This window comes from Opisthocomus hoazin, chromosome 12, assembly GCF_030867145.1.
Source record: "Opisthocomus hoazin isolate bOpiHoa1 chromosome 12, bOpiHoa1.hap1, whole genome shotgun sequence".
In the NCBI taxonomy this organism is placed as follows: Eukaryota; Metazoa; Chordata; class Aves; order Opisthocomiformes; family Opisthocomidae; genus Opisthocomus; species Opisthocomus hoazin.
In genome coordinates, this window is record NC_134425.1 from 3939273 (window position 1) to 3967199 (window position 27927).

Genomic DNA, 27927 nt, shown 5'->3' on the forward strand with positions numbered 1-27927 from the left:
ATTGTAAAAACAGTGCAGATGAGGAAAGTTCTTCAGTTCCAGTAGTCCTGTGGAACTAGAAATAGCCCAAACTGAGCAACAAACACTTTAAATTTTCTAATTTACTACACGTGTTAAAAATGTTGTAGCTTTTGAGGGGATAGTAGTGAGGACATCAATGTGCTTGGAGTGATAGATATTATATTCTTTTAAAGAGAGACCTCTTTTTACTGGGGCTATTTTTCTTTATGCACTCCAAATACAGCTTGGGCACCTTTTCTTTGCTTCAAGCAGGAAGCAGATTCTGCTTCTTTGTATTATTTGCATTAATTCTACAACCAAAAGTCTGAGGGTGTTTTGCATACAGAAGCAGGTGGAGGATGCGGAGGGTTGCAGACAAAGGCAATGCTGCAGAAAAGGAGTGTGCCATAAACCCAGAAATTCCCAGTGAGTATTGTCAGTCGGTTTATTTGCATGCTCTTTTGGAAGATGTTTCTGGTAATAAAGCATCATCGGTCTATTATTTCTTTCGACCAATCTTTCTCTTTCCCAGCCTGCCTATATAAAACCTTATAGTGGCCTATATTTAACTGGGAATGTCTTCTGCTTGTTTCCTATCTGCTAGCTTGAGTTTTCTTTCTTTAACAAGCACAACAGCATGCTGCTCTGTCTTCAAAGAGGAAATTAATTCCGTCCGCAAAAGGGTCAAGTGCTAGAAAGTGCATAGCAATGCAGTTTGCGTGGCAGGATCCAGGAGATATGATGCTAATAAGATTCTAAGATGAGAACAGCAGACTGGCTCTGGGGATTCAGATGAAGGGTTCTGTAAATTTTAAAAGAAATGGTCTCCAAAAACTAATGATGTCTGCTTTCCAATTCATTAATAATGTGGAGCAGGGAGATGGGAGTGAGAAGCAGGCCATGCTTTGAAATATCAAAATGTAACAAGGAAAAAAACAGCGAGAGCTCATCTCATCGGGGTCATAAAGCTGGGAGAAACAGGCAGGCTGCAGGGGAACAGAGTGTCGGTGCCTAGAGGGAAGGAAATTGCACTGTGTGTTCTGCTATGCGTAATTTATGCACAGCCTCCTTGCCAACGCTGATGTAAAATTTCTATGCTGAAAAAGATGTTGCTGTATTGACAGAGCTTTTTCAGTGCTCTTGTTTAAGGTGACTTACTACACAGGATGGCTGACGGATTCTGAAAACAGATCTGAATTGTCTTAGCATATTTACAAATGATTCTTGGTAAACCTTCCCCTTCACCTTTTTGCATTGCATGCACGAAACTGAGTAATGAGAACCTGAACCTTGCTTGTAGTTAACAGTGGAAGAAAAACCCTCAGGCAAAGCCTAACGAACCAAGAGCAGTTCTGAGCTTTCCTCTGTAATATCTGGAGAGACGGTGCCTTTGCAAGGGCTGCCTGGACACATCGTGTGACCTTGCTGCTTTACATGATGAAAATTCCCCATTAGCAGTGCAGTGTTTGCATGGAGGTGCTGTTGTGCAGATATTCTGCTGGAGTCTCTCCCTGATGTGTGCGGAGTTTGCAGCTAATAGAAAATGTCTGTGCTTGAGCGGTTTCCAGAGTGGGAAGGTGTGCAGCAGGAGGATTTAGCTCTGACTTTTATTTTGACAAAGCTATTATGATTTGCAGAGTGAGGTTAAGGTTTTCCTCTTATCTTCTCCTTTTATCTGAGTGATATTTTCTCATCTCGCCTCTGAACCTCCCGTCAGCGATGACTGGTGAGGTTCTGGGGAGCAGCCTGTGCCGCAGAGCCTCACCGCTGCCGGTAGCTCTGGAGCCAGCCCGCAGGCTGCCGGCCGGCGGGCGCAGGGCAGGGGTCCGCTGCCAGCCCCGAGCCTTGGGCCTGCCGCTGGTGGAGGCTGCTGCTGCCTTGGGGCATGGCGCTGGCAAGCTCCGGCAGCGAGGGGCACCTGCCACGACCACTGCACTGGCCCTCATCCTGGACACTCGGCTTGGCCCGGCCGTTTGACAGCGCATTTTCTAACCCCAGTAAGACTGGTGTCTTTGCTGCGTTGTTCTGCCCTGAAGCTTTTTTCTTGTGGTCTGCTTTCACAGCCTGCAGGTCCCATCTGTTTTCTTTAGCTCGAGTCACGCTGCCTCAGCAGCGAGTCATGCTCAAGACAAGTCACTTCTCTCAGGTACATAAGCAGCGGGTTCAAAGGAGCGGGTAGTAAGTGGTAGCGTGTGGTTGGGATACCCTGTCCACTCAGAAGAGTTGTTTTCATGAGGGCTTCTGCTGGGTTGCAGAATCAGGTGGCTCACTTCAGTGGCTGGGATGTGGTGGGCAATTTCTGGGAGAGAGTCTGGCCTAGAGGCTTGAGATGAGTTTTGTTTTCTTGCTAAAGCCACAGCCACAGGTGTGGGTGAAGTGGGGCTCTGCATCGTGTCTGGAACACGTTCATGAAACAGGTTTCTCTTGTGGTGTTTATAAATGCTGGGTATTTCTTCCCCAGGATACCATGGGGTCCTCAGTATTGACAGGTATGCCTCAGCTGTCCCTAAAGCAAACCACAAACGCATTGGCACCACCTTCAAAAGCCACAGCCTTCACCTGTGTTTTTTTCTGCATGTTCGTGGTCTCCAGTGAATCAGCCCGACTTCACAGCCATTCCCATGAACTGCAGGGATGATACAGCCATGTGTATCGAATCTTCCACTGTCCTCATATCTGCATCTCAAATGTTTCCTTGGAGAAGAGTTGGGGAATTTGTTTCCTCAGGAAATCTCAAGATAGCTTGATAAGAATTTTCTTGAAGGTTTTCCAGTGAAGTTCCTGCTTGTTATTCAGTTCCTCAGCACAGGGTTACAGAATGACTTGCCTGCAGTCACATAGTCGGTCAGTGGAGCAGACAAGAGTCCACAGCTGCTTCAGTGGAGGTACAGCTGTGTGCATCAGGAGTGTCTTATGGCACGGGTAAAGATATGGAAAACAGATGGTATATGGATGGCCTTTTCGTTGAGGTTCTTCACCTAGCCACTTAGCAGCTGAGTTGACTTTTGTGTCAATGATCTTCCAGCACAAATAATTTGGGCTTGGAGCTTGGCAGTAACGTTACTGTTGCTACCAGGACCTTGGCATGAGCAGTTAGATTTTTAAGGTCTTTGTTTATGGTGAAGGGGAAATGAGCCAGCATTCCAGTGTAAAATATAAAGATTTCATAAACCCAAATTTCCTGAGTTCTGTGCCCCAGGTAGATTGACTGATGTGTGATGACCACCTCGAAAAAGTTGTGCATTCCTTTCTGATATGCATCAGCTTGCTGCTGACTGCTTTTTCCAAACTTTTATCTAAAAGATTAAAAAAAACATAGGTTTTGCTGGAGGAGAAAAAAAAAGCCAAGCAAAACCTAAAGCTTCTGCTCTAATTTGGGAGCCTACCACTGGACACGTTCCCCAGTCTTCCTGAGCGAAAAACATCTCCTGTCCCCATCAAGCTGCAAAAGCCTGCAGAAGAAGAGTTTCTGCAAATCTGTGAAGAAGATGCCTTCTAAATCATGGCATCCAGGCTTGAAACAGCGCATGGAATCCTTTTGAAATACAGTAGGACATGCTAGAAGCCAAGGAGCTCTCGAATACTCTGGATGTCTGCACTGCAACTTGCTCTCCAGGTGAGAAACCCAGCTCTTTGTCCCTGTGCTGTGGTTTCCAGTGCTGCACACTAGCTTTGTGCTTGCGGTAACAGTTAAGGTTGCCTGCATTCCTTGATCGTGCAGAAAATGGAGATAAAGATACTGCAAATAATACCTGTGGTCTCACTGACTCCTGGCACCCTGCTTAGGGAGAGCTGCAGCTGTGTTTCTCATCCCGTAGCTGCTCTTTGCCATCTCAAAGCTCTCATGGAAGAAGAATCCTCAGCAATCCTGAATAAACTGTCCCGAGCATTTTAAAATGCCATCTTTAATTAGAGCAGACATTTCTGGGTCTGTGATGCTGTCACACTGGTGACATCATCTGCATGTCTGCTGTAGCACAAACCAGGCTTACTCTGGCTCAGACACTCACTGAGCTGTCAGAAAAGATACTCTGCACTGCACTTAGGCATTTGATTTATCTTGGACACACAAGTCCTTGCAAACGTCAAGGTTAGGGAAGTATCAGCTGTTTGCTTTCCCGTAAGAAGAGAGCTGCCCTCTCTCACTGGGACTTCGCTGTTCGGAGCGCAAGACGTTTCAGCAGTTGCCTCAGCTGTACCTACGGAGAAAGCGAGTCCTTCCTGCACGGCTCTAGGGTGACAGAAACGCAGGGCTACAAAGAGCACGTGAGGAGCTACCTCTCCATGCTCATACCATCACGTGTGGTATTCCTGACAGGTGGGGTGTATCATCTAATCTTGAAGGCTTCTGAGGATGGACACCTCACTGACTTGCAGCCTGAGACAAAGAATTCAAGTTCAAACTACTCTTTCCTCTAAAAAGGAAACTAACTGATGCTTATGGGAGCTGCAGAGATCCATCACTTCTGAAAACCAGGCCCTGTGCCTGTCACTTCGGAGTGTGCCCAATAACCCTTATTTCATGTGTCATCACCTGATATGCTGGCTGGAGATGAGGGATGCTGCAGTAAGAGGAGATGAGTGGTGGGAGAAACATGTCTACACCCTTCATATAATGAGTCAGGACGGAGGAATGTCAAGCAGGGAAGATTTATATATTCTGAGCTGCCCACTTGTAGATTTCTTCTTTAATCACAAAACCTTGAATTCTCCATTGAGGAGGAATTCAGAGAACTGCCAGAGGGATTGTGTCTTGGTGGTATTCAGCCGTTGCCTTATGATCCTTTTTCCGCTCCTTTTCACACAAATAGCATCTCCCCAGCAGCTCCCTTCCTAGCGCTTCACACCAAGCAGGGCTGTTGGATTATTCCTCGTGACGGCTGTAAAAATGCCTGGACCCGTGGCAGCCCTACTGCAGAAAATCTCTTGTGAAGAGTGAGCTCTCGTTTCAGGTAACGAGCCAAATCTCTGTGGAGGTCTGTACCGGCCCAGCTCACCACCAGGACAGCACGCCGAGGGGCGAGCCGCGGGCCCGCTGGCGCCTGTGCCGCTCTGGCAGCTGTACCTGGGGATGGGCGGTTGTCCCCTGTCTTTCCCGATCTCTCAATTTAATCTACTGCAGACACTTTTGAACATCTAATTACACAACATTTCATACTATGAATTGCTAATTTGTGGGAGAGAGATCTCCAAAGAGCTTTATAAATAACAGCAGAGTGAAGTGCACCTTTTCTTCCCGCTCGTAATTCCTGCGCTCTGCTTCCTCCCGTGTTTTCACCTACATCTCAGACTGGCTTTGCTGAAGCTGGTTCCTGGTGGTACTGCCCTCCACAAACCTCTCCTCACTGCGCAAGGCTTCCTGCAAAGGGAGAGACGTTTGCTGTTCCGGGCAGCGCTAATGCCTTTGTTGGGTCTTTCCTTCGGAAGCTCGGTCGAAGCTGTCGACTCTCCCAAGCCAGTGGAGGAGAAGAGTGTTACAGGAGCAGGATCACTAGGTGGACGTGCCGAGGGGGAAGAACGACAGGTTTTGTGGCAGGACAACGCAGCGTCATGGATCCCTCTGGAACAGGAGCCAGACATCTTACAATGCCACATATGTTGTTGCGCGAGTCACTGAAACCTTTCCGGGCCTCAGTTTCCCCATTTGAGAGAACAGTGGTCATACGTGTGTGCCGCTCTGGGCTGGCAGGGCTGTGCCCTGCAGTGCCCTGTCCTCCGGGTCCTCCACCTCCCCACTGGTGTCCAGGACACTGCTGCTGCTCCGGAGGCCGCTGTGGCATGTGCCACGCATGGCCGGCTCCAGGTGCCCTGCGAAGCCCCGGAGACGTGTTCCAGCTGCCAAGCACCACGGCCCCTTGCGCTGGGCTGCGGCACTGCTCAGCACCAAGACCAGGCGACAGCAGAGGTGGGATGGCCAGACCATCCAGTCCCATCTGCAGGCGCAGATACGGCAGCGAGCGGCTCTGTTACAGGTCCTAGACAGGCTGTGATTCCACAGCAGGACTCTGTTCTCATGACAGATACCCAAAGGCAGATTTTCTTTTAATTATATATGAAAATCTATAATGCAGACAGCATGATGCCTCTTGGTATGTTTATTTTTATACCCCATTTATTTGCTTTTGTTCTCAACATATGCTTTCATTATGAGGGAGATTTTTATACTGACCATCTGTGCGTTATGAATGAATTTCAGATAGGACTGAAGGACCTGGGGAGCAGGATAGAGGTCAGCTGAGTTTTTTAATAACTGAGTGGAAATGGGTGGTGTTTACAGTTGTGGAATAAACATACCAACTAGCCTCCTCTTAAAATAATATTGAAATTGCAAAGTTGACATTTTTAAGCTGTTGTCTTTAGGTTTCAGGATTATCAGGCTTTTGAGATTAGTGAAGTATTTCACCTCATATAATTAATGCTTCACTTTCTGCCTCTACGCTCAGAAAAAATATTTATTGTTTCAATAATATGCTGCCTACATTTTAATATTTTTCTCTGCAGCCAAAGGGCAAAAAGCATTTGATTTCCCCAGCGCCCAAGGTGATGGCACTTATCTGTGTGCTTGTCTGCTTGTAACTGTAGTTCTGTGCCCAGCCCAGTTTCAGGTCTCGGGGAACAGGTTAGATCTCCCCAGGCAGAGCCCTGCGGATGTCACGAAATCAAGAAGGGACCGTGCCAAACCCAGACTGGCACGGCACCTAGATCTGGCCTTGTGTGCAAAGAAAAGGACTGCGACTCTCTCCAGCCTGCTTTCTGCTCTAGCTGTCCTCTTGGCATGGTTTGAAATGATGAAGCGTCCCAGGCGTGCATCTCCCTGCTGACCGCCCGCAGCCTCCGCTTGTGACACACGATCGTGGAAGACCTCAGTGCCTCTGCATCCCTGCGAAGAAACACCAAGCGCTGTTGTCCCGCTCTCCCCGTTCTCTGCCAAGGAGCAGATTTAGAGGCATCGTGGAAACGGGCTCCTCTCGCCCGGTGGAGCGGCACCAGTGGGGTGGGCAGGCACAGTGGGGAACCGCAGGTCCTGCCATGAGTCCGAGCTGTTTGGCAGGACTGCTGCAGGAGTCTCTTCCCATGTGTAGTGACTCCTTCAAGCTTTTAATTCCTCTGTGTCTCCCAGCTTCTGCCCCTCCTTCCTCTTTGCCTTGTTATTTTTTCCTTTTGGCCACTTTTCTATGCTCTCAGGTCAAGGGTTTGCCCTACGGAAAGAAAAAGCTTAGCCGAAAATTAGGAGATTTAATCAAAGCTTCTCCAGACAGCATGAACAATCACCAAACATTGAACTGGACAAAAGGAAAGGCCATTCAAATGGAAACAGAGGGTTACACAGATCTCTCTTAGCAAAGAACTTGACGCCGTTTCCACCACCCCACGTGCCACGCTCATTACTGCAGAGACCCTGGGAGAAGCCTGGGCAGCCGGGCAGCGGTGGGGCAGGGGCACCGCCACGTAGCAGTTCTTCCCCCCGATGCCACCACTGTCAGCGGCGTGTCCAGAGGCTGCAGGAGTTTGCAGGGAAAGTTCTCCTCTGTCCTGTACCCCACACTCAGGGCATGCTCACACGCTTTGGACTCTGGGCTTGCCCTGAGTGTGTCATTTCTACCCCCTCGCCCGACATGAACATGAGAGCAGCAGCACGAGCCGGGGGAGCTTTCCTCACCCCGCAGGCTCACTGGCATAGCTCTGCCTTGAGGCACTACAGAAGAAACATCCATTCCTGGTGGACATAAAACCCCATCTCCCCCAATACGGCATTCCCAAGGCCCAAGGCACCGAGCTGAGCTGAAGGACGGAGCCATCTCGAGCACTGCTCTGCTGGGCAGCTGTCCTTGGAGCTTGGTGGTGGGGTGCAGGCTGCGGCAGACGTGCTCTGCTTACTGCAGAGATGTGCAGTCCTTTTGCAAGAACTGCACTAGATTCCTCTCCAACAAAGAGTGTGTGCCTTTCCTATCCTCTCCTCTCCTATCCCTTCCTATCCTCTTGTATCCTTTCCTATCCTCTCCTATCCCTTCCTATCCTCTCCTGCCCTTTCCAGTGCCATTTGCCTGCGTGGCATCATGTGCCCCGTACTAAGCACATGAATGCCTGGGCACGTAGGCACTACTAATAGCAAGATTCTCCCCTGTTTCCCACCTAAATCAAACGCAGGTTTCCCAACTCCTCCAGCCGGTGCCAGAGCGATGACCTTCTCAGACTGGATGACCTCCTCTCCCTTTACCTGCTGGCTCAGCACCCGCAGCTCGCACGGCACGCCCTTTGCTGTGGTTGCAGAGGTATGGTCAGGATTTGACCCCCTGAGCTGTGCATGGTGTCCTGCAAGGAGACGGGTGCTGCCAGAGGCTGTCCTGCCCGCTGCCCCTCCAGACGTGGCGGGCCTGGTTTGGGCTGGGCTGGCTGCGTGCAGCCTGCGCGTGGCTTAGGGCATCCGTTGTTTGGATGCGGGAGACCCGGGAGAGCGTAGCGAGTGCCCGTGCTCTGCAAAACGTTGTGGTTGTCTGCGGTGCCCTGCAGAGGTGGCCATGAGCAGATCGGGACCTGTCGGGCTGGGGCTGGTTCTGGGCAGCAACGCGGCTCTGCCCCGTCAGCCGCGCGCCTGCCTGCGCGCTGGCGCGGGAGAGCGTGGTGTGAGCTCCGTGCTCCCGCTGTTGGGTTCCTCTCCTGGTGCTGGTGCTGTGCAGCTGAAGGCGAGTGAGGCAGAGACAATGTGCTCGAGCGTTCTGTCTGAGGGGAGTTTGGGGAGGGGGAGAGGGAAAAAGGCTGTTAGATCTATCGCTGGCAATTTAGATTCAGAGACATTTCATCTGCAGTTCCCTCAAGTGTTGAATTGAATAAAACCAGCAGCAGCAGTGGAGGAGGAGGTGGGGGAAGGGCTCTGAGCACTCTCGGCTAAACAAAAAGAGACAGGCAGGTCATTAAAAAAAAAAAAAGAATTGCATCCTTGGGCTGAAAATACGGATTCAGAAAGCAGGGAGGGGAACGCGTGGCCGAGCCCACCCGGCAGGCAGGGAGGGCCCTGGGCAGGCGCTGCCGGAGGCTCCCAGCGCTCCTGCAGCCCGAGCAGATCACAGGATTTACTGCTGGGTTTCGTGATTTTCTGTGGGGTGTTTGAAGCCCCGCTTGTAGAATCAAGCAGGAATAACAGAGTCCGAGGCTTTGCTTGCGGTTTAAAAATATTCCACTTCGCTTTCCAGTGCTTCAGGAGGAAAGCGCAAAAGTGAAACCCTTAAGGGTCGAAAATTCAGAAGAAAAAGTAACTTAGCACTTCTGATTTTGTAAACACTTTGCTGTTTGGGGCCTGGCTCGTGCTTTGCTAATGCAGTCGTGGGGTGGGAAGACTGTCCTCACCGTTAGGTGTTTCCGTCCATCTGCCTTTGAGAGGGAATTGCTGCTGGTTTGTGTTCTGGCCGTGCATTGCAGCGCTTGTTTTTCTCCGGGGTCTGTCGTTCATTCCCCGGGCATCAGGTGAGGACAGCTTTCAGCCCAGCCGAGTGGCAGGAGAGCGGCAGCCATTTGAGAGAATTAGATTACAGCAGAAAATAAATTCTTGGGGGTCTCTCTTGCCGTGTGCGAGTGCTTCCAGTGGCTTGCTACGTCACGGAGAGGCGTCGGGTGTGTCCAGGCTGTGACCTCCCCGCGGGACAACCCTGCGAGACCGTGATGCTGTCTGCGTTGCTGGCGGCACCTCTCCTCGCTGCAGGCTCCCCAGGCGCTTTCCAGCCCACACTCGGGCTTCTCCGGGCTGGCACCCTGCGGGTCCCACCCCAAGACGCAGCCCTTGCACCCGCTGCGGGCCTGCGGCCGGCCAGCACCCCGCCGCGATGGCAGCTCCGGTCCCAGCCCGCAGGAGGGGTGACCTCGGGAGAGGGGCTGCTCTGCAGAGGGAGGGCAGGCCACCCTCCGCCAGACTGCCCAGTCTCCGTCTCGGCGCGTGCTCCTCACCAGCCAGGTCTCCTCCCTGCCCGCAGAAAAAACAGTTGCTTTGCATCCTGCTCAGGTGGTTTGTTCCCTCCCAGCGTCCTGCCGGGCTCCCCGGAGCCACTGGCTCTCCTGTTGTCCTCCAGCAAGCGTCGTGTTGGCCGAGTGGGGAGCAGGACTTCTCTTAGGGTGCTGTCCTGCGGTTCCACTGGGTGCTGCAGCGATTTAATCCAGTGTAGCTGTGCAGAAAACCTCCTCACGGCCAGGCCAGCACGGCTGTAAGCACCTGCTCGGGCACGAGGCAGGGTTCTGACACGCGTCCACTAACATGTGCTTACTGACATGTCCTAATCCTCTCCTGCTCCCCAGTGTGGACGCAGCACGGGGGCAAGGTTTGTGTGTGATCACAGTCCGGAATGCCCTCGCCTGTGCGTGATCTGTGGGCTGCCAGGAGGGCTGCGTGATTCCAGCCTTTGCCAGCCTTCTCTCGCCCATCTCGGGCATAGGGCAGTTGGTGGGGCGCATCGGCTTTTTCCCTGGGGAATATCTAGGTCTGCCTCGAGTCCCGTTAGCTTGCAGCACAATGTCAGGAACTGCTCTGCACCAGCATTTCCAGCAATAGTGGGGGATAGCGAGAAGCCTGCCGGTGCATAACCCCAGAGCAGGCACCGGCTGCTGGGGCAGGACCTGCTCACACTGCTCGGGTCCCACACCCACAGAATCACAGAATGGTAGGGGTTGGAAGGGACCTCTGTGGGTCATCTAGTCCAACCTCCTGCCAAAGCAGGGTCACCTACAGTAGGCTGTAGAGGACCTTGTCCAGGCGGGTATACCCACTGCCTTAGACACGGGGTGAAGCGGCTGGCTGGCGCTCCTCGGAGGTGATTTCTTTCAAAAATATGTTCCAGCCTCAGGTGGAAAGGTAGGGCTTTGCATCTTCCTTATTGACCTCCTTGCCCCCTTACAACACCTTAGTGGCAGATTTCATGTCTTAAGGTTTTGCAAAGCCCTGCTTCCGACCACACGCAGACAGACATGCATGGAGAGAGCACACGCAGACGGCCAGCGCCGCGTTGACCGGAGCGTGCTCCCGGCACAGCGTGGGACACTGGGCACCGGCATGCAAACGGGTGCTGGTACGCAGCCTCAGGGAGAAATGGGTGTAGGAAGGCAGGTAGGATGGCACACGTGGACCCAGCTCTCCACGCCTCACCGAGAGCAGGCTTTTGGATGAACAGCGTGTGAAGTCAGTACCCCACAGCTGAAGCCCGGCCAGCATCAAGTTGCCCAGCACCACCAGCAGTGCAGCCGGACGGCTCAGGCTGGTTTCTGAAACCGTGCCGATCGTGACTTGGTCGAGCACTGTGCTTCTGTTAAAATGTCCCCTGCCTTTGCTGGTACTCACGCAGAAGTGAGGGTGGTGGAGCCCTGGAACAGGCTGACCAGGGAGGCTGTGGAGTCTCCTTCTCTGGAGATATTCAAGACCCGTCTGGACGCGGTCCTGTGCAGCCTGCTCTGGGTGACCCTGCTTCGGCAGGGGGTTGGGCTGGGTGACCCACAGAGGTCCCTGCCAACCCCGACCATTCTGTGATTCTGTGATTCTGTGAAGTGCATGTGAAATACAACGGCAAGAACGAGGTGAGAAGTCAGGACTCCTCAGGGCAGGCAGTGATACCTTTCTTTCGAGTCATTTCAGCTGGAAAACAGGGGTCACAATCTGATCTGCGTCAAAAGGATTTGGGAGCCTGATTAGCTACAGCCTGTAAAAGACTGAAGAAGTCTTACTGTGAATCTAGGGCCAAAGAGTGGAGAAGGAGAGAGGCCCTAAGGGGGCGTGTGTTATACTGCCCTGATTTTCTCCCTATGTTATCGATCCAGCATCTTGCTAAGATGCAGCCCTGCCTGCTGCAGTGGTTTAATTCGTTTTTAAGCATCATTATTTTTTGTGTTGTGGTCTTCCCCTGCTTGGGGTGCTTCTCACTGCCCATCCCCAAAAACGTCCATTCCTGTCTGTGTTTCATGGCGTGCAGTGCTCCCACACGTGTGCGTGTGTGCACACCAGGGAGATGGAGAGGCAGCTTCAGCTACACTAAGCAATTAAACTCCGGTAGCTCAGGGATGAGCAGGAGGCCGTGATTTTCTTTTCCTTTGCAGTAATTGCCTCTGCAATCAGCTTTGATCACCCGAGAGCAGAGGAGATGAGTGCTGCAAGTTGACATCAGTGGTTTTAATATATCCATTTACATATACAGGAGCAGTGCAGCATACAGCTTTCCATAGCGCCTCTGACCTGAAACCATCGCCGCTCCATAGACACCTCATTTAATTTAATACTTCACCGCCGCTGCGGAAGCCACAGGATGGGGATGGGAGGGGGGATAATCAAGCCCTCACTCTCTCGCTCTCCGTGAATGTCTGTAGAAATGACATGAAAGTAATTGCTTTTGAAAAGCAAAGCAGAAATGGCACAATTGATTCCACTTAAATGAGAGGAGAAGGGGTGGGGGTGGGGGATGTTCACCCTAAACATGCCACCTTCTTTCCTGCTGCAAGCAAATCGCTTCGTGGGTCTGTGTGGGGACGGGGGAACGATGGGCTTGTCTCTGAGCAGGGGAGGGAGGCGAGCTCAGCCAGGCGGTGCTGCTCGGAGCAGGGTATGTCCCCTCAGACCTGAGGACAGACGCTGCTTCATGAAGCCATATGACATCCCCTGTTGTCACAGGCATTTCTGTTGCTGGGGACCTGGTAGGGAGCCACATTGCACTGAACACCCTAAGATTACTCTGCCTCCAAAACCCGCTCACCTGCCTTGCAGCCGGGGGAAGGGGGTGTTCACCCCGCACGCTGAGGAGACAGCAGCTCCTCTCCGTCCCTCACCCAGCTCGGATTAGCCCAGTGGATACAGCTTTGTGAGCCCAAGGCTTCGGAAGCCACCCAGCCTGGTGCCTGCTGGTGGACCCCCACCCCTCGCAGCCCCGGAGTGCGGGCGCTGCGGTGGGTGCTGATGGGGGGCTCTGCTGCCCCTCTGCAGCCCAGTGCTGCCGGGCGGGTGGGGGGTTGCTGGGGCAGGCTGTCCTCGCCGCCCTCGCCGCCATGGACCTGTGCTGCCTGTGCCATTTCCCTTGGCAAGCGGCCGGCTGTCTCGGGGGTCTGCCGTCTCCTCAGCCAGAGTGCTGTCAGGAGGCAGGGGTTCCTGAGGCAGGCTGTGCAGAGAGAGGTCCTCTTAAGGACTTTAAATACGTTGCTGCTCCTCGCTCTCTTGGAGAAGGAGAACAAGCGCTCCCTAGATGCTTCACCACTTTGTTGTCTCTTTGTTCTTCATCTCCTCTGCACGCCAGCCAGCTGGTCTGTGCCCTGGACTCCAGTCACAGCCAACGCCTCGCTTTCCCGTTTTCCCAGCTGCCAGGAGTTTCCCTGGCTGCTCACCCAGGCTCTGGGAGTGGGCAGAGGTGGCCGCGGATGTGTCGTGCTGAGGCGGTGAGAGGGATGTGGCACCTCAGTCCCGACGCTACGGCTCGAGGCTCGCAGGCAGCGATGCGGGGCTGGGCAGACCCCCAGCCTGCAGCCCGACGCAGCAGGGCAGGGAGGGAGGGGGACAGAAGTGTTTTCTCCGTGCCAGGCTGAATGAGGTGGTGCATGAAAAGTCCTCCATGCTCTATGCTTGTTCTGTTCTCTGGCAAACGCGGGAAGAAACCACCATGCAGGAGTCTCAGGGATTCTTCCTCGATCTGGAGGACTCGGATGCGTTTGTACCAAGGCCAAGCTGAGGATTTACAGGACGTCTCAAGCGCTCGTCTCGGCCCGTGCTCACGTCGCGATGGAAGCCGGCCGTCGTTGCCGGCAGAGTGAGAGCGACCGTGGAGCCCGGCATTCCTCTCCGCCCGACGTGGGAGCATGTCCTTTGCCCTTCAGAGCACGCGGCGTGCACTGCCGGATCCCGTGTTCAGCACAAAGATGGTCTCCACGGTAGCAGCGTAGAGGCGTGCAAGCACATGCGCACATGCCCAGATCCACTCAGAATTGAAACATTTTCCTTTTTTTCTTCTGGTGGGCTGTTTGCTGGACAGCTTTGACCTTTTTCGCCGTGGGTTTGAATGGGTTATGTGCACACGGAATACAGCTTGGAGGAATGCAGGCTACTGTGCTAATAACAACGTCTCCAATACATCTTTAATGTAGACATTAACGTCATTTTATGTTAATTACATGCAAATTGATTATTAATGTATTTATTGAATGTTGACAGCTGGGTGACAGTCTTCAGTAAATATGTTTTACTCATCAGTTAGCATTTAATTAATATCGAAATTCTCTCTAGGTTTAGTAAGACAGTTAGTGAACATTAATTAGGCCCCTCCGTTGCTGCGTGTGTTGCAGGACGTCTGCAGTGCTGCTGACGGGGCTCAGCCGTGCTGGGCAGCTCTGCGGGCCACGGGCACCGCCAGCGGGACAGACGGACGCATGCCCAGAAGGGAGCAGTCTCTGGAAGGCGTCGCTCCCGGGACAGCCCCACACACGCCACACAGCACTGCAGGTCCCGCGTTCCTGCGTGACACCATGGTCGTGGGAGAGCCGAGTCGTGGGCCCTGCAGGGCTGGCCAGGCTGGCTGCGGGAGCTTGGGAAGCTCCTCCACTCACGGCGTGTGGCCCCTTGTGTCCTTCAAGACCAGTGAGCCGTGTCTGTGCCCTGCGGCAGGGACACAGCTCTGGGCAAGAAGCGGTGGGCACAGAGACCTGGGCACTTCAGTGCCTGTGGGCTCACAGGACCTCTGTCCTTCCTGTTTCTAGGAAGAGACACATAACCGAGACTGGACCTACTGATAGGGGAGAAGAATGTGCTAGATCTCTGCTAGAAATCTGTTCTTTGTATGTCCTGCCTTGTCCCTGCACCCCTGCGCAGCGGCACAGGCACAGCTCTCACCCAGTCTTGGCGAGATGCCTGCGGTGTCCATCCCCTGCATGTTACCTCGTTAGTATTACCAGGAAGCTCTGGAGCTTTCCCCGTGAAACAAGGCTGCTTCCAGTCATTCCGAGCAGTTAAAGCAGCCTGCTGTTTTCACCTGCAGTGATCACTTTGCTGTACGTAGGGCCCTTGGTTGTGGCAAGGCATTGCACAGCCCCTGGCCAGCAACACAGAGGATTTCTTAATGCTGAATTTAAAACGCCACGCAGATCAATTCTTGGGCTACGTCACCAGCGTTTTCTCTTGCCTCCCTGTCATGAGCGGGGCAGGAGCCGTGCAGAGCCCCACTGGCTGTGGCTCCTCTTACCCATGGGAAGCAGGCGAGCAGCACCCCCGAGACGCCCATCGCAAAGGCGTCGGGGTCAGTGGCCGGGGAGCTGCTCCACTGCAGGGCTGCGGCAGCACTGTCAGCTCTGGCAGATCGATACGGGAGTCTTGTCATGCTAATTGCTCCTTGGTTGACATTCATGATCCTTTCCTGATCTCTCCCTGTGTAAACTCTTCACAGCTGGGACGCCAAGGAGTGAAAATGCCGAGCCCTCAAAGGCCACTCCTGTTCAGGCAGGAGGAGAGGGGTGGATGACCAAGCTGCAGGGTACCAGAGCTCCCCGTCCCCTTCGCTCCGTGGATGGTGGGCATGGGCGAAATGCCTGAAGGGAGCCTTGCGCAGGGTAGAGGAGCACAGAGCCCCGACACGCAGCCGAATCAGGAGCTGGTTATTTAGTTATTAGTTAGAATAACTTTGGTTGCGCTCAGTTGCTCTTTGCTTGCCTCACCCAGACTGACACCCCCTCCGCGAGCAGAGGAGGCAGGTACCCTGGTGCGGCGGAGTCTCTGCCTTCCCCGAGTTGGACATATCACCGCAGCCGCAGGGCGTGCGTGTCAGATCACACCTACCATATTGGCTTCCTGTCCCCAGAACATCAGGTTTTTGCAGCTAATGTGTGCGGGGGGTGTCTCCTCCCGACAATCCCCACCCCCAGCAGCATCAGGCCTGTGCTGTTCGGGGTTTTGTTAAGCCGTTTAGTATTAATTGATTTTTTTTTCCATTTTTTCTTTCTTTCCCTGGGCGGGTCAATAGCTGGATGCTCAAGAGCAGAGGATCTATCAACTGCAGACCAAGCAGAGGGAGAGGCAGGCAGAACTGGAGCAGAAATGCAGCCGGATCCAGCAGCTCAGCCAGGACCTGAAGGCCAGCCACCAGCTGCAGGAGGAAGCTCAGAAGCAGGTAGGAGGAGATGCCAGTCCACGCTAGCTTGGCAGCCCAGGCTGGGAAGGGAACTTTATTTAATGCGTTCACAGCAGTAGTGATAATCTCCTGTTGTCTTTTACATAGCAGCATGAGGAAGGGCTAAAGATATGGAAGTGGAGTCTGTCAACTCCCAGTGAGGAGGGGAAAGTCCAGGGAACCGGGGGAAAAAGCTACGGCTCTGCTGCCTGTGCTGGGATTGCACTTGATCTGAGGGTGTGACTGCTGTAACGCGCAGATGTCCTCGATGTCGCTCCTGCTGCTGACCTCCTTGGAGAGCAGGGAACAGGGCGGCTGGCAGAGACAATGCCTCCCAGGACAGCACCGTCCTACCTGGTGGTAACAGCGACGTGTAGTGAGCCAAGAGACGAGGCTTGTTCAGATCTGTTCAGGTGTGCTGCGGTGGATGAGATCCTGTTTGCTCCAGGACACGCAGACAGTTTGGGTGAGAGCGGACCTGACCGGAGGCCTGCTGGGCAGCGCCTCTGCCAGTCCTCTCCGTGCCGGGTTTGTTTGCCCCTGCCCTGCCACAGCTCCTCTCTCCCCATCCCTGTATTTCAGAAGCTGCCGGGAGCCAGACCGCTCGCTCAGACAGCACATCCCTTCTGCGTGTGAACCTGGCTTGGGAGAGCGTGCGGCTCCCCCGTCTCCTCAGCCATGGGGCTGTCTGCCCGACGGCCGCTCGGGCACCTGTAGTCAGGAGCGGGTTTTGACCATACCTGTCAGTCAGATCCGTGTGGCAAACGGAGGTGAAGAGAGCTGATCCCGAAAATCTGTGCAGCTGCTGCTGCACACGGCAGGGTTACTTGCTTAACCTGCGTCTGTCCTCCGTGGTACCCACTCTACTCTCTTTCAGCACCCCATAAGCCAGAAAAATTATCTCTATTTTGACACCTTGATTGTTAAATATTCTGAATGTTTTGGAAGTCTAAGCCAGGTAGTCTCGGTATTGGAGTGTCAGGTACCAGCACGCTGGAGAGCAGGAATGGTCTCAGCACAGCCAGTTCATCCGAGCAGCAGCTCAGAGGGCAGCATTTTAAAATCGGGGGGAGACTGGGGGGTTGTCCACTCATTATTCAAAGTGGAAATACTTCATTTCACTTAATTTGGTGACGATTAATATGTTCACATGAACATATATGAACAATCTATATATTGCATCATATATGAATATATGCAATGATCATGTTCATTGCATTTGAAGGAAAATAATGAGATATTGTTCCGTTTACTGCCAAGTCATCCATTGTTCTCTGTGTGTGTGTGTGTGTGTGAAGCGACAGCACGGCGTGTGGGCTGAGCGCCGTGGCGCGAGCCTGTTTTCTGCTTGCCCAGTGGTGAAGGCTGGGTGTGGGAAGTTTGTGTGCCTTTGTCCGTGCGCATGAATGATGGAGGACAAATGAATCTGTGAGTCTGTCTGCGCGTGCCTGCGTTTTGTTCTGCGTGTGCATGTGGGTGACCGTGTATTGATTTGTGCAAGGACAGCATGGCAGGGTGGGGATCACGCTTCCGTTTCTGCTTACAGTTACGGTGTCTTACCCCCTTCCCCTCCCACCCCTCCATCCCTTGATAAGAGTTCAGCTGAGCCTAGCTGCTTGGCTTCGGTGTGAGATGGCAGATGAAACAGCCCAGCTCTAAACTTTCTTTTACAAAACTCCCAATTAAAGTACTGGACATCAAGCCCTGTGACATAGGAATATAGCACTATTCCGGGTCAAGAACAGCGTTCCACCTGGCTCTGTGTCTGGCAGCAGCTCATGCCCATGCCTGGCAAAGAGCTCTCTTCCCCTGGGAAAAACAGGGACAGCTTGTGAGCTTGCCCCAAGGTGCTCCCCCACCTTCTGTGGTGAAGGGGCTTCCTGAGCCCAAGCAGGAGTCTTTGTGTTTGACAAACTCCTTGAGGAGTTTTCATCCATAACTTGTCAAACTATTTTTGTGACTCGGATATCATCCAGCTTCTGCACTGTCTTGTAGCAGTGCGTTCCACTGCTCAACCACCCGTGGGATGCAGAGCCACCTCCTCTTGTTTATTTTAAACTTATCCCCTGACAATTTCTGTTTTTTTATCAGAAGAGACCGTGCACAGTCATTTCTTAGTCACCTTCCCTGTGGCACTTCTCATTTTATAGACCTCTGTCGTGTTGCCTTTCCATCAGCCTTCTTCCAGACAGAAGGGCCCCAATCTTCTTTTGCTTTTTTGAGCCAGACACAGCTGCTGATCAATCTCCTGGTTCGGGGACTTCGGGCTCCCACAGCTGGCAGTCCCAGGATGCCTGTAGCAAGCTGCACACCCCAGAAGCCCTCTGCAAGGAGCGTCAGGTGTAATTTAGCACTTGGAGAATGAGTTATGGTCTTGCCCTTTAAGGAAAGGCTAGCAGCACAGCCCTGCCTGTCGGCTGAGTCCCCCACCTGATCATGAGCTCTCCTGGTGAATGAATCAGGATTTGGCATATCGTTGTTTAATACAGCCCCCATGCTAATGTCTTTTTGAAATGAAACCGAGAAAGCTGTTAACCTCAGTTAGCCAGCTGTCCTCACCGTGACCTGGATAAATCATCATAGCAGGAGCTCCAAAGAATACTGCTCTTGCTGCTTTGGAAAACGGAGATGGAAGGGAAGGACTGTGCTTCCAGCTCACGCCAGGAAGGCTCCTCCGCACCAGGGCTGTGCAGCCAAAGGTCTGGTGTGTTCTCACCCTGCTGGTGTTCCAGGCTGGGTCTCAGGTCTCTGAGGAGACTGGCAAAGGCTGGAGAGTCCGCTGGCACGCTCCCTCCCCTGGCAGCCGCTGGAGGAGTCATGGCGTTCCACTGCAGGTGGGGGGAAGGCAAGGTGTTGTATCTGGGAGAGGAGAGGGTGGATTTCCACAGGGACACCAGGGACTGGCTCCTTCCGCCCCTCAGCCACCGGTCATGTCTCACCATCCAGCCACTGCTCATGACCACGGGGTCTTCCATGTTTTTTCCCTTCATCTGGAGGCTCGACTTTATGCAGTGTCATCTCCTTCACCACATCTGAAGGCAGCTAGCCTTGAGCTGCCTGCCTCTGTGGTGGGAAAGGATATAAAGAGGCCAATTTTGTGGCTACCACAAGGAGATCTGGATCTACTGGAGTAGGGCGTTTCTCTCCGCAAAGCTGTTTTGACTTTGTGAGTTTTTATCTTTATAAAGGCCTCATTACTTTACCATTTCTCACAGGGCACTCATAGCTGCTGTCTCTGTGTGGCAATGAGTTCTACCAGGCAGGTTTTCTTTTGTCGTTTCTGATCTGGCCGTTTTGTTGGATTTTTTTCCTCCTGTATGACTGAGGAAAATCACACCACCAGCTGCATGTAAGAAACTCCTGGAAAGAGGAACAAAGCCATCTGTTCTCCATGTCCATGAAGGCACACACAAGAACTAATGGGCATAGCCTGCATCAAGAAAGATTCAGGTTAGGAAGAGTTTTCTAATGGGGAGGAGAACAAAGCACATGAACAGACTGCCAGGGGCCTGAGGATTCTGCTTCACAGGAGAACTTTAAGGACAAAAGACAGGGCACTTATAGGTTCCCCTGTCTTAGAACTGGAAGATGGGCTATCAACCTCTTGAGGTTCATGCCAGCCTTGCTCATTTCCTAAATCTATCCTTGCTCATACCTTGAAATCCAGCTCTGCCTTTTTCAGAGCCCCGCCGTAGTCTTCTTCAGTGTTCATGTGATATCAACATATCATTTCCCAGGCCGATTCCCCTTTCTAGCAAAGTGACTGCACTTGAGTCTTATCCGGATGTGTGCTTGCGTCCTGCTGTGGTTCACCCGATCTCCGCAAGACTTAGTCCCAGCTTTGTGCTTCAGGTGGTGTCACATCTCCAGCGGTGCTGGCCGTATTCCCGTGCAGCACTGGGTAGCAGGGTTGGTTTATGGGAGCATTCTTCCACCTCACTGTTTTGCTCCTGCTGGTTTGGTCATGTGAGAGATGTGCTGGGGAGTGCACACTAGCATTTTCCCATGTAAATGTTTTTTCCCATGTAAAAAAAAAAAAACACATCCTTCTGTGTCTTCCTCATTAGCAATGCTCCTTCAGCTCTCTTTTCAGGGAACAGGGTTCTCTGCTCTGAGTGCTGTGGGCTCAAGGTGGGCACAGAGACTCTCCCACTCCCGCTCTCCAACAGGACAAGTGAGCGGACCTGCCTAACCTCTCATACCGAAGCCTTAGCGCTCACCTGAGCATACTGGGCTGATGACTTGGTGCTCCTTCACATGTTCCAGAGGAGCCTGCTGTCCGGGATGCGCCGGCATAAACACGTGCTCCATAGGTTGAGCAGAAGCCTTGGGGCAGCCGGCTGAGGACTGGTGCCAGGGCCCTGACTGAAGCAGACAAGGATCAGGCAAGGGTGCTGCAGCAAGGGACAGAACTGTACAGCCGACAGCCTCCGAGCTGCTCCCTTTAGTAATGCATCCAGCAACCCGCGCTGCTTCAGCTGGACCTGGTAGGTGCCTTGTTTGGTGAGCTGCACCCAGGAACTGGCCTGTGGAAAGCAAGCTGGATTTTGCCCCTTTTACTACCTATTTATCTGGTCATAAGCTACCCAGTAGCCAGAACATGTGCTTTAACATCTGCTGAAAAGAGCAAGCAGAGCCTGGAGGATGTCAGCAGGCGACGAAGGCTCCGATACCACCATCTGTATGACATGTGCTGCTGTGCCTCAGGCTTTGGCCTGAGCACTGCAATTCCACCCTTGGTGGTAAACAGAAGAGTAAAGGCATAAGGCAGAGATGGGAGCATAGATTTGCTATCAGAACTTTTGGATTCAATTTCCATTCTGGGCAGAATAGCTATGTGCAGTTTCTTACATGTGCTGCTTTGCAGATGAGTTGTGCAGGACACGGCTATCAGTCAGAGACCACCTGGAGAGCAAGGGCGGCTGGGTGCCATGTAGTCTCGCGGTGCAGTGGCTGGCCCAGGCAACATGGAGGTCAGGGTCTGACTGATGGAAAGGTCTCGCCTCTGCTCCTTGATGGCTGTAGGAGCCTACTGCCCTTTGCACTCCACTGTTTGACTGCAGTCATGGAACTTCGGCAGCTGGAGAGGTAGAACTGCCTGGGTATCAGCGGTCAGTCGATCTGCTTTCTTCTCGGTAACCAACGGGGTGCAGTTCCCAGCGAGATGTGACTGCCTACCCAGAGCCGCACAGCCGTCTGCCGAGTAGCAGCCGTGTTAGTACTGAGCAGCACCCACTCGGATTATGGGTCCTCAGTGGGAGGGTGGCATGTGCACAGGCATGTGCTGTATACCAGGCCACAGAGCGGCTCACACAGCCATCCCAGCATCGTCAGCAGGTTGACAGGGCTGGACGCACACAGCCAGAACAGCCAGTGGGAACTGCGAGTGAAGGTGAACTGTATTATTGGTGTAGACACTGGTGAGGAACCCCACCGGGTACCTGGGTCTGAGAGCCAGTTCTACAACACAGACGTTAAAGAGGGAATAAAGAAAATAATAGAGCATTGACTAAAATGGTGTGCAAGGCTGATTTCTCTTCATGCAGCCTCTGAAGGAGCAGTCTTTGGGGCTGTGGAGAAATAGGCAGCCTCCAGGCTGTGAGGCTAATGCAGAGCCACGGCTGTTTGTATAGCTGCAGAGCCTTTAAGAGAGACTTGGGAAAACTAGCTTGGATTCCAATGAATATTTACAATTACACTGCTCCAAAGCTGAATCCAATCACAGCACTGCAGTATGCAGGCTTTGTGCATCAAAGAAAATGAGAGGAAAGCAGGAAAGATGGAGTTGCCTTTGGAGAGACTTATAAACACAGATCTCTCTGCTTGTGGCAGAACTAAAATGCTTTATTTCTGGTAGAAGCAATTTATTCTTCAGGCATTTTGCTTGATATTAGAAAGTGCCTGGCTGTTTTTTGAAGTGAGAGTCTTCAGTAGATGGTCTTTAATTCAGAATGGAAAAAGGAATGGAAAGTGTTGCAGTCCATAATTTTGGTATTGTACTAACAAAGTCCAGAAATAGGGGAGCATTTCCAAACTAGAGCTGGGGCCCCTTTCACTCACTGCGTTCCTGGTTACCATGTGGAAGTGGACTAGGCAGAGCTACCCTTGCTAAAACAATGCTTCTAATATGATATTTGGCTGATTACCATGCTCTGCAACTGAACAGGATGATCTAACAGAGAAAGAAAAGGGAAATGCTGGCTGGATTGCCGCTCAGTATTGGCCTTTTTTTTTTTTTGTGGTGGAAGGTATACAAAACAATGGTGTAGGGGAATCACTGCATGATAAAAAGATGGAGGATCTGTGACTGCTAGATCGCTGCAGAGAGCTGTGTGCAGCAGAATAGGAAGTGTGTGGACAAAGCAGAGGCACTGCTTGAAGCACCAGCAGGAGCAGCACCAAGCAGCTCACCTCCAGGAGCTAGCTGCTCTGTGGGCTGCCCACACTGCCCACTGAGCAACTTTTCTACACAGTGCCAAGGGCAATCATCTTGGGTTCTCTGACTTGTATTCCTTGTGCTGGTAGTTGGGAGAGAGCTGTAGGAAAGGGCTTGGCTAAAGGGGCACCCATCTGGATGCTTTCAGAAGACCTAAAATGTGTCCCATCAGTTCCGTACACCGGGAGCTTTCATAGCACTCTGGCGCACTGGAGCAGCCGTGGGAGAAGGTAGGGGTAAGAAGGGACAAAAGCACAGGGCAGGCTGAGAAGTGACAAAAGCACAGGGCAGGCTGGGGGCAATACGGATCACACAACCAGCAATTATGCTTCTCACTCTGGCCCTGCATGCACAGGACCCCAGTCACCAGCGCTGCCAAAGCGTGGCTGCAGCACTGAACGTTGCCTGCTGCTCTGACACACAGCGGCTGTGAGTAATATGTGGCCCTGGTGTAGTCCTACAGCACCCAAACACCACTGCTCTTAATTAATTACAAATATTTAAGGCATATCCTTGCATTCCACCAGATGTTCCCTAGCACCATGAGAGGAGACGCCGTGAGAGAAATCAGGTTAGGATTTACGCTGCAAGAATGTGCAATTACTTTGGCACGGCGTGCACTTACAAGCGCACCTGACCTGGGAAAGCAACATCTGAAGGCTGGCCTCCTCCCTCCCCAAGGCCGCCGCAGGCAGCGTGTCTGCACCCTGAGCAGAGGGCAGCATCTCGCTGCTCTCAGGCTGCGCTAATCCCTTCGTGTGTTCTGAAGATGACGCTGTTTCCCGGTGCCTTGCACCTTGGGGCTGCACAGATCCCTTCTGCCGGATGGCAATCTTAAAGGACGCTGGTGGGAAATCCCGGGAAGCTGGTCTCTGATCTGAGTCGCGCTGCTGGTGCCGGGAAGCACTCTGTCACATGCAGGCATGGCGCGGGGTGTTCCCTGCAGCTTGGCGCGCACTGAAGTCGATAGCCCTCAGCAGGAACTTGCGTTCAGTGTTATACTGTCTAAGAAGCTTAAAATCGACTGTGAAGTTTCAGTATAGCAACAAAAAACCCCACCTGCTTTCAGTTTCTCCACTGGTAGCTTGCTCCAGGAGGAGATGGTGCAATTTGGTGATTGATTCCTGGAAACTGGCTAGTGCATCTGCCCTGGGGTATTCAGAATCACGTTGTGTAATATGAAAAACAGTCATTCGTTTCGTTGGTTTGAAGCTGTCTTGCGGGAATGGCACCTGCCCAGACAAATTCCACGCGAAGATGAGAAATGTGACAGAGAGCCCAGTACTGCGCGCAGCAGAAATAACGGTGCAGTTTTGCACCCACCAGGAAGCCACTGTGATCCATCTTGCTCTCCACAGCTTATTGTAGGTTCTTACACCAGCTCCTGACAGACACCGGTTGCTGTGGCCCAGACCAGCACTCCGGTTGACCGAAAGAGGAGTAGCACGCTTGCACAAATCTGGTTAAACCCACAGCCTGCTGGAAAACTACCAAGTAGTTGCTAGTGTTAGAAGCAGATTAAAGCTCGAAGCAGCAAACGGTGTTGGAGCGGGACTTGGGGCTCACATCAGCGTGTGGCCACACGGCTCTGCCCATGTCTTCCAGTACTCCACCTCCTCCCTGCTCGCCTGTGTGTGATATGGCTGAGCGCTCTTCAGGACAGGTCCCACGTCTCCTCCTTCTAAGCCCTGCGCCGGGGTCCCACGTTTCCATAGTGGGAACTGTGTAGTAAGACTTGCGCTGGCTGGGACAGTTGAGCAGGCTCTGCCCTACTCCCTCATCTGCATGAGAAGGTAAGAGCCATTGCTGGCGTGGAGAGGGATGGGAGAGTGGAGAAAGCGCTGGCAGTGATCTCTATTAGCCGTAGAGAATCACAGAATCACTGAATGTTTGGGGCTGGAAGGGACCTTTAGAGCCCATCTAGCCCACCCCCCCTGCAGTGAGCAGGGACAGCTTCAACCAGACCAGGTTGCTCCGCACCCCGTCCAAATGGGCCTTGAATGTTCCCAAGGATGGGGCATCGACCACCTCTCTGGGCTACCTGGGCCAGGGTTTCACCACCCTCACTGTAAAAAATTTCTTCCTTTTATCTAGTCTAAATCTACCCTCCCGTAGTTTAAAGCCATTGCTCCTTGTCCTATCGCAACAGACCCTGCTGAAAATATTTTCCCCATCTTTCCTACAGGAAAGACCCCAGAGCGGAGCTCCAGCTCGTCATAGAGAGGGACTGGGACACAGGGGCTTCTGCTGTCATCCCAGCCAGCTCTGCCACTGCTACAGCGAGCATTGTGTAAAAGTGGGCTGGTCTTTGAAGGCTCACCCGTGGCAGGGCAGAGATAGAGTTACTAGCCTACCACCGCAAATTTTTAAGCTAGGCTTTTTGGATACAGCTCCTTAAAAAAGGAGAACAGACTGATACCGAGACAGGGCAGGATCAGTCCTTGCAAAGCAGCCTGGAGCAGTGAAGGAAAGACAGCTGCCTGCGATCAGCTGAAAGTCTGTCTAGCTCACTGTCTCGTCTCTGCCGCTGTCTCGTCTCTGCCGGTAGCCAGGAACTGCTCTCTTGGTCAGTGTAAGCAGAGGGCATAGACGCTGCAGCACAGCGCAGAGTACTCTGCCAGCCTCCGGTGAGCCGCAGCTCAGAGGCTTCAGAAGCAAAAGTGGGGTCTTGCATTTAATCAATGTAAGTGGGTTTTCTTCTCCCATTAAAATGTTTGATTTCTTTTTGAATGCATATAAACTTTGGGAGCCTACCACATCCTGTGCGAAGCAGCCTGACACAAAGCATGACATTAAAAAGAACTGGGTTTTGCTTTGTAGTTATTACCTGCTAATTTATGGGGTGTTGCCGGTTCTTATATGGAAGGGACAATGAGGAATCATACTGCAGACAACCTCTATATGCCAAACTTGATTTTATAATCCTCTTCAGTCATTTCTTTTCCAGGCTAAAGAGACTATCTACTTTTTTCCTCATATGGAAAATATTCTTTGTATTTGATCACCCTTGCTGCTCTTCTCTGAAATCCTTCCAACTCTATTTTTCTTGAGCGAGGCAGACCAGAGCTGCATGTGGTAATCACAATGCAGCTTCCACTACGGATCTATTCAGTGGCATAACTGTGATCTGCTTTCCATTATTTTCTTCATAATTCTTAACAGTCAGTTTGCCTTTTGGGCTGCTCCTGGGCACTGAGTAAACATTTCCATAGAACCATCTCTCCATCTAGATCTCGTTTTATCTAGTACAGCCCCAAACCCTCCGCTCCTGAGGAGGGAACAGAGCTACAGCCGCTGGGACGGCAAGTGAAATCTCCCAAGAACGAAAGTGCAAATGCCCCAGAACTTTGGCAGGGTTCAGACCACCTGGCTGTGCCTCGTACCTTCAAGATTGGGGACAGCTGCGAAACATCTGAAAAACAAGAAACGATGAGTTTGGATGAGCCTCACAACGCTGCAGCCCTGTCCTCTCCCAAGCACGGCTGCCCTCAAGTACCAGCCCTGCCCGAGAGGCTGCATAACCCTGCGGGAAGAGCTCAGGCGCCTGCTCTGCGCTGAAGCAAGACGCAGGGTCCGGTGAGGCAGACCCACTAGCGACGGCCCACGTTTGCCCTGCGCTTGGAGACGGAGCCTCCCCAAACAGAACACCCACGCCTGTTGAATGTGGGCCCCCTTTCACCCCTGTAGCAAGGATTCCTTCTGAGGTCCCCCCTCCCCTCACCAGACCATGCACGAAGGCTGTCGCTGTCGGGGACAGGCCCACGCACGCCGCTGACACAGCCTGCACCGCTCAGCGGCCGGCTTCATCACTCGGGTAAACCTTTCGCCGTCCAGCACCTGCACGCATGACCAGTGAACGCAGCTGGAGCCCCACAGACAAACGCTGATGTTCAGGCCCTATGGAAGAACCCAAACAATGGCATCTTCTCTTGGTCCTTCTGCGCGTTTTCCTTCTGCAGACTCACAGCGAGCAGGAAGGGATCATGCAGGCTGACCTTCTGTACCTGCAGTCAAGAAAATTTCACCATGTTACTGCTGAATTCAATAACTTGTTTGACAAAGGCAGCTTCAGAAGGGCATTTGACTGGACTCGGAGACATCAGAAGATGGAAGATGCAGTACTTCCTCCCTTGGCGGTCAATCCCTTTGCGTCACTCCTACTGACTTTTTTTTCCTCTGATTAATGCTGTGCCAGTGGGGCTAATGAAGCTTTCTATGCAGCAGCAGTATGGTCTCAACTTTGTTTCTCCTGGGTTTTATGCTTTATCTTTTCTGTATCTTAAAATACTCATTTCTTTTTGGCCAGAGACTGAAGGTTAACCATAAGGAAAGGAAGGGCATGAGGATCCTCTCTTTCTGCCTCTATTTCTGCATTCCCATGCTCACCCTGTGGAGGTTCTACTCATGGTCCTCACCACAAAAATCTTTTTCCACTTACCCAGCTCCCTCCGGCTTCTGTCTCCCCTCCACCTCCCTGTTCTCCCCTTCTCTTTCCCGCCCGCTGTTGCCTTTGCTGCTGGCTGGGGAGAAGCCCCCGCAGCCCACACCAGCGTAGCTCTCCAGGTGCACCATCCGCCTCCCAGCAGCTCACTGGCCCGAACTGCAAGCACCACCGAGGCATCATGTTCTGCGACCAGACCCAAGCAGTGCCGCTTTCCCTTCCCTCGCTCCTCCCTTCTTCCAGCAAGACCTCTGCTTTCTGCTGATTTCTGGATCATGGTTCCTTACAGAAACGTGCGGCAGCTCCTACGCAGCTTATGTAAGTCCTTAACCCACAGACACCAGAAACCAAGACGCCGCTTGCAGCAGCAGTGGTGGAAATGGCTGCCATGATGGTATAACCACGCGACGGCACCAAGAGAGGCATGGCCAGTGCCCAGGCACTGGGCAGGAGGCAGCCCTGGCGGGCTGGTCTCACCTCGGGGTTTGCGGGCTTGCTCCCAGGCCGGCACCTTCTTTTTCTCCAGGGCTGGAGGTGCGTGTTTCGGACCCGACTGGACACAGCCCTGGGCAGCTTGGGCACAGGGCAATCTCAAGAGACCCCTACTCTGCACTTCCATGACACCGCACCCATCCCCCAGGGCTGGAGAGGCACGGGAGGCCTCCGTGTCCCCCAGTGTCCACCGCACCGGGCCAGGGGTGAGTCCAGATACCTGGTGCTGGAGCAGCAGCAATGTCAGGGCCTGGTGATGGCTGGGTGGGCCCCCCCCCGCACCACCTCACCCCCCCCCCCCCGCACCACCTCACCCCCCCCCATCGCCCCCCGAGATGGCAAGGGAAGCGATGGAGGGCTGGAGGCACGCACCACGTCCGTCTGCCCCGGGACTCGGCCTGGGCCCTCCGCTGGTGCTGGGAAGCAGCAGGGCAGGTTCCTAGCTGGTTTTG

The 27927-nt window shown here is 52.9% G+C and overlaps 1 protein-coding gene across 3 annotated transcripts in view; it reads left to right on the plus strand.

The window, feature by feature from the left end:
* The window catches only part of LOC142362793 (uncharacterized), a 40627-nt gene extending 13890 nt beyond the window's left edge, over positions 1–26737 (plus strand). For 2 of the 3 annotated variants that reach the window (XM_075433380.1, XM_075433382.1), the window contains exons 3-4: positions 15960–16106; positions 25789–26737. In XM_075433380.1, the coding sequence (XP_075289495.1) occupies positions 15960–16106; positions 25789–26100 (459 nt within the window). In that variant the 3' untranslated portion in view covers positions 26101–26737. Of the gene's footprint in view, positions 1–15959; positions 16107–24727 lie in introns of all 3 variants that reach the window. The other variant, XM_075433383.1, reaches the window with a different exon arrangement.
* The last annotated feature ends 1190 nt before the right edge of the window (positions 26738–27927 follow it).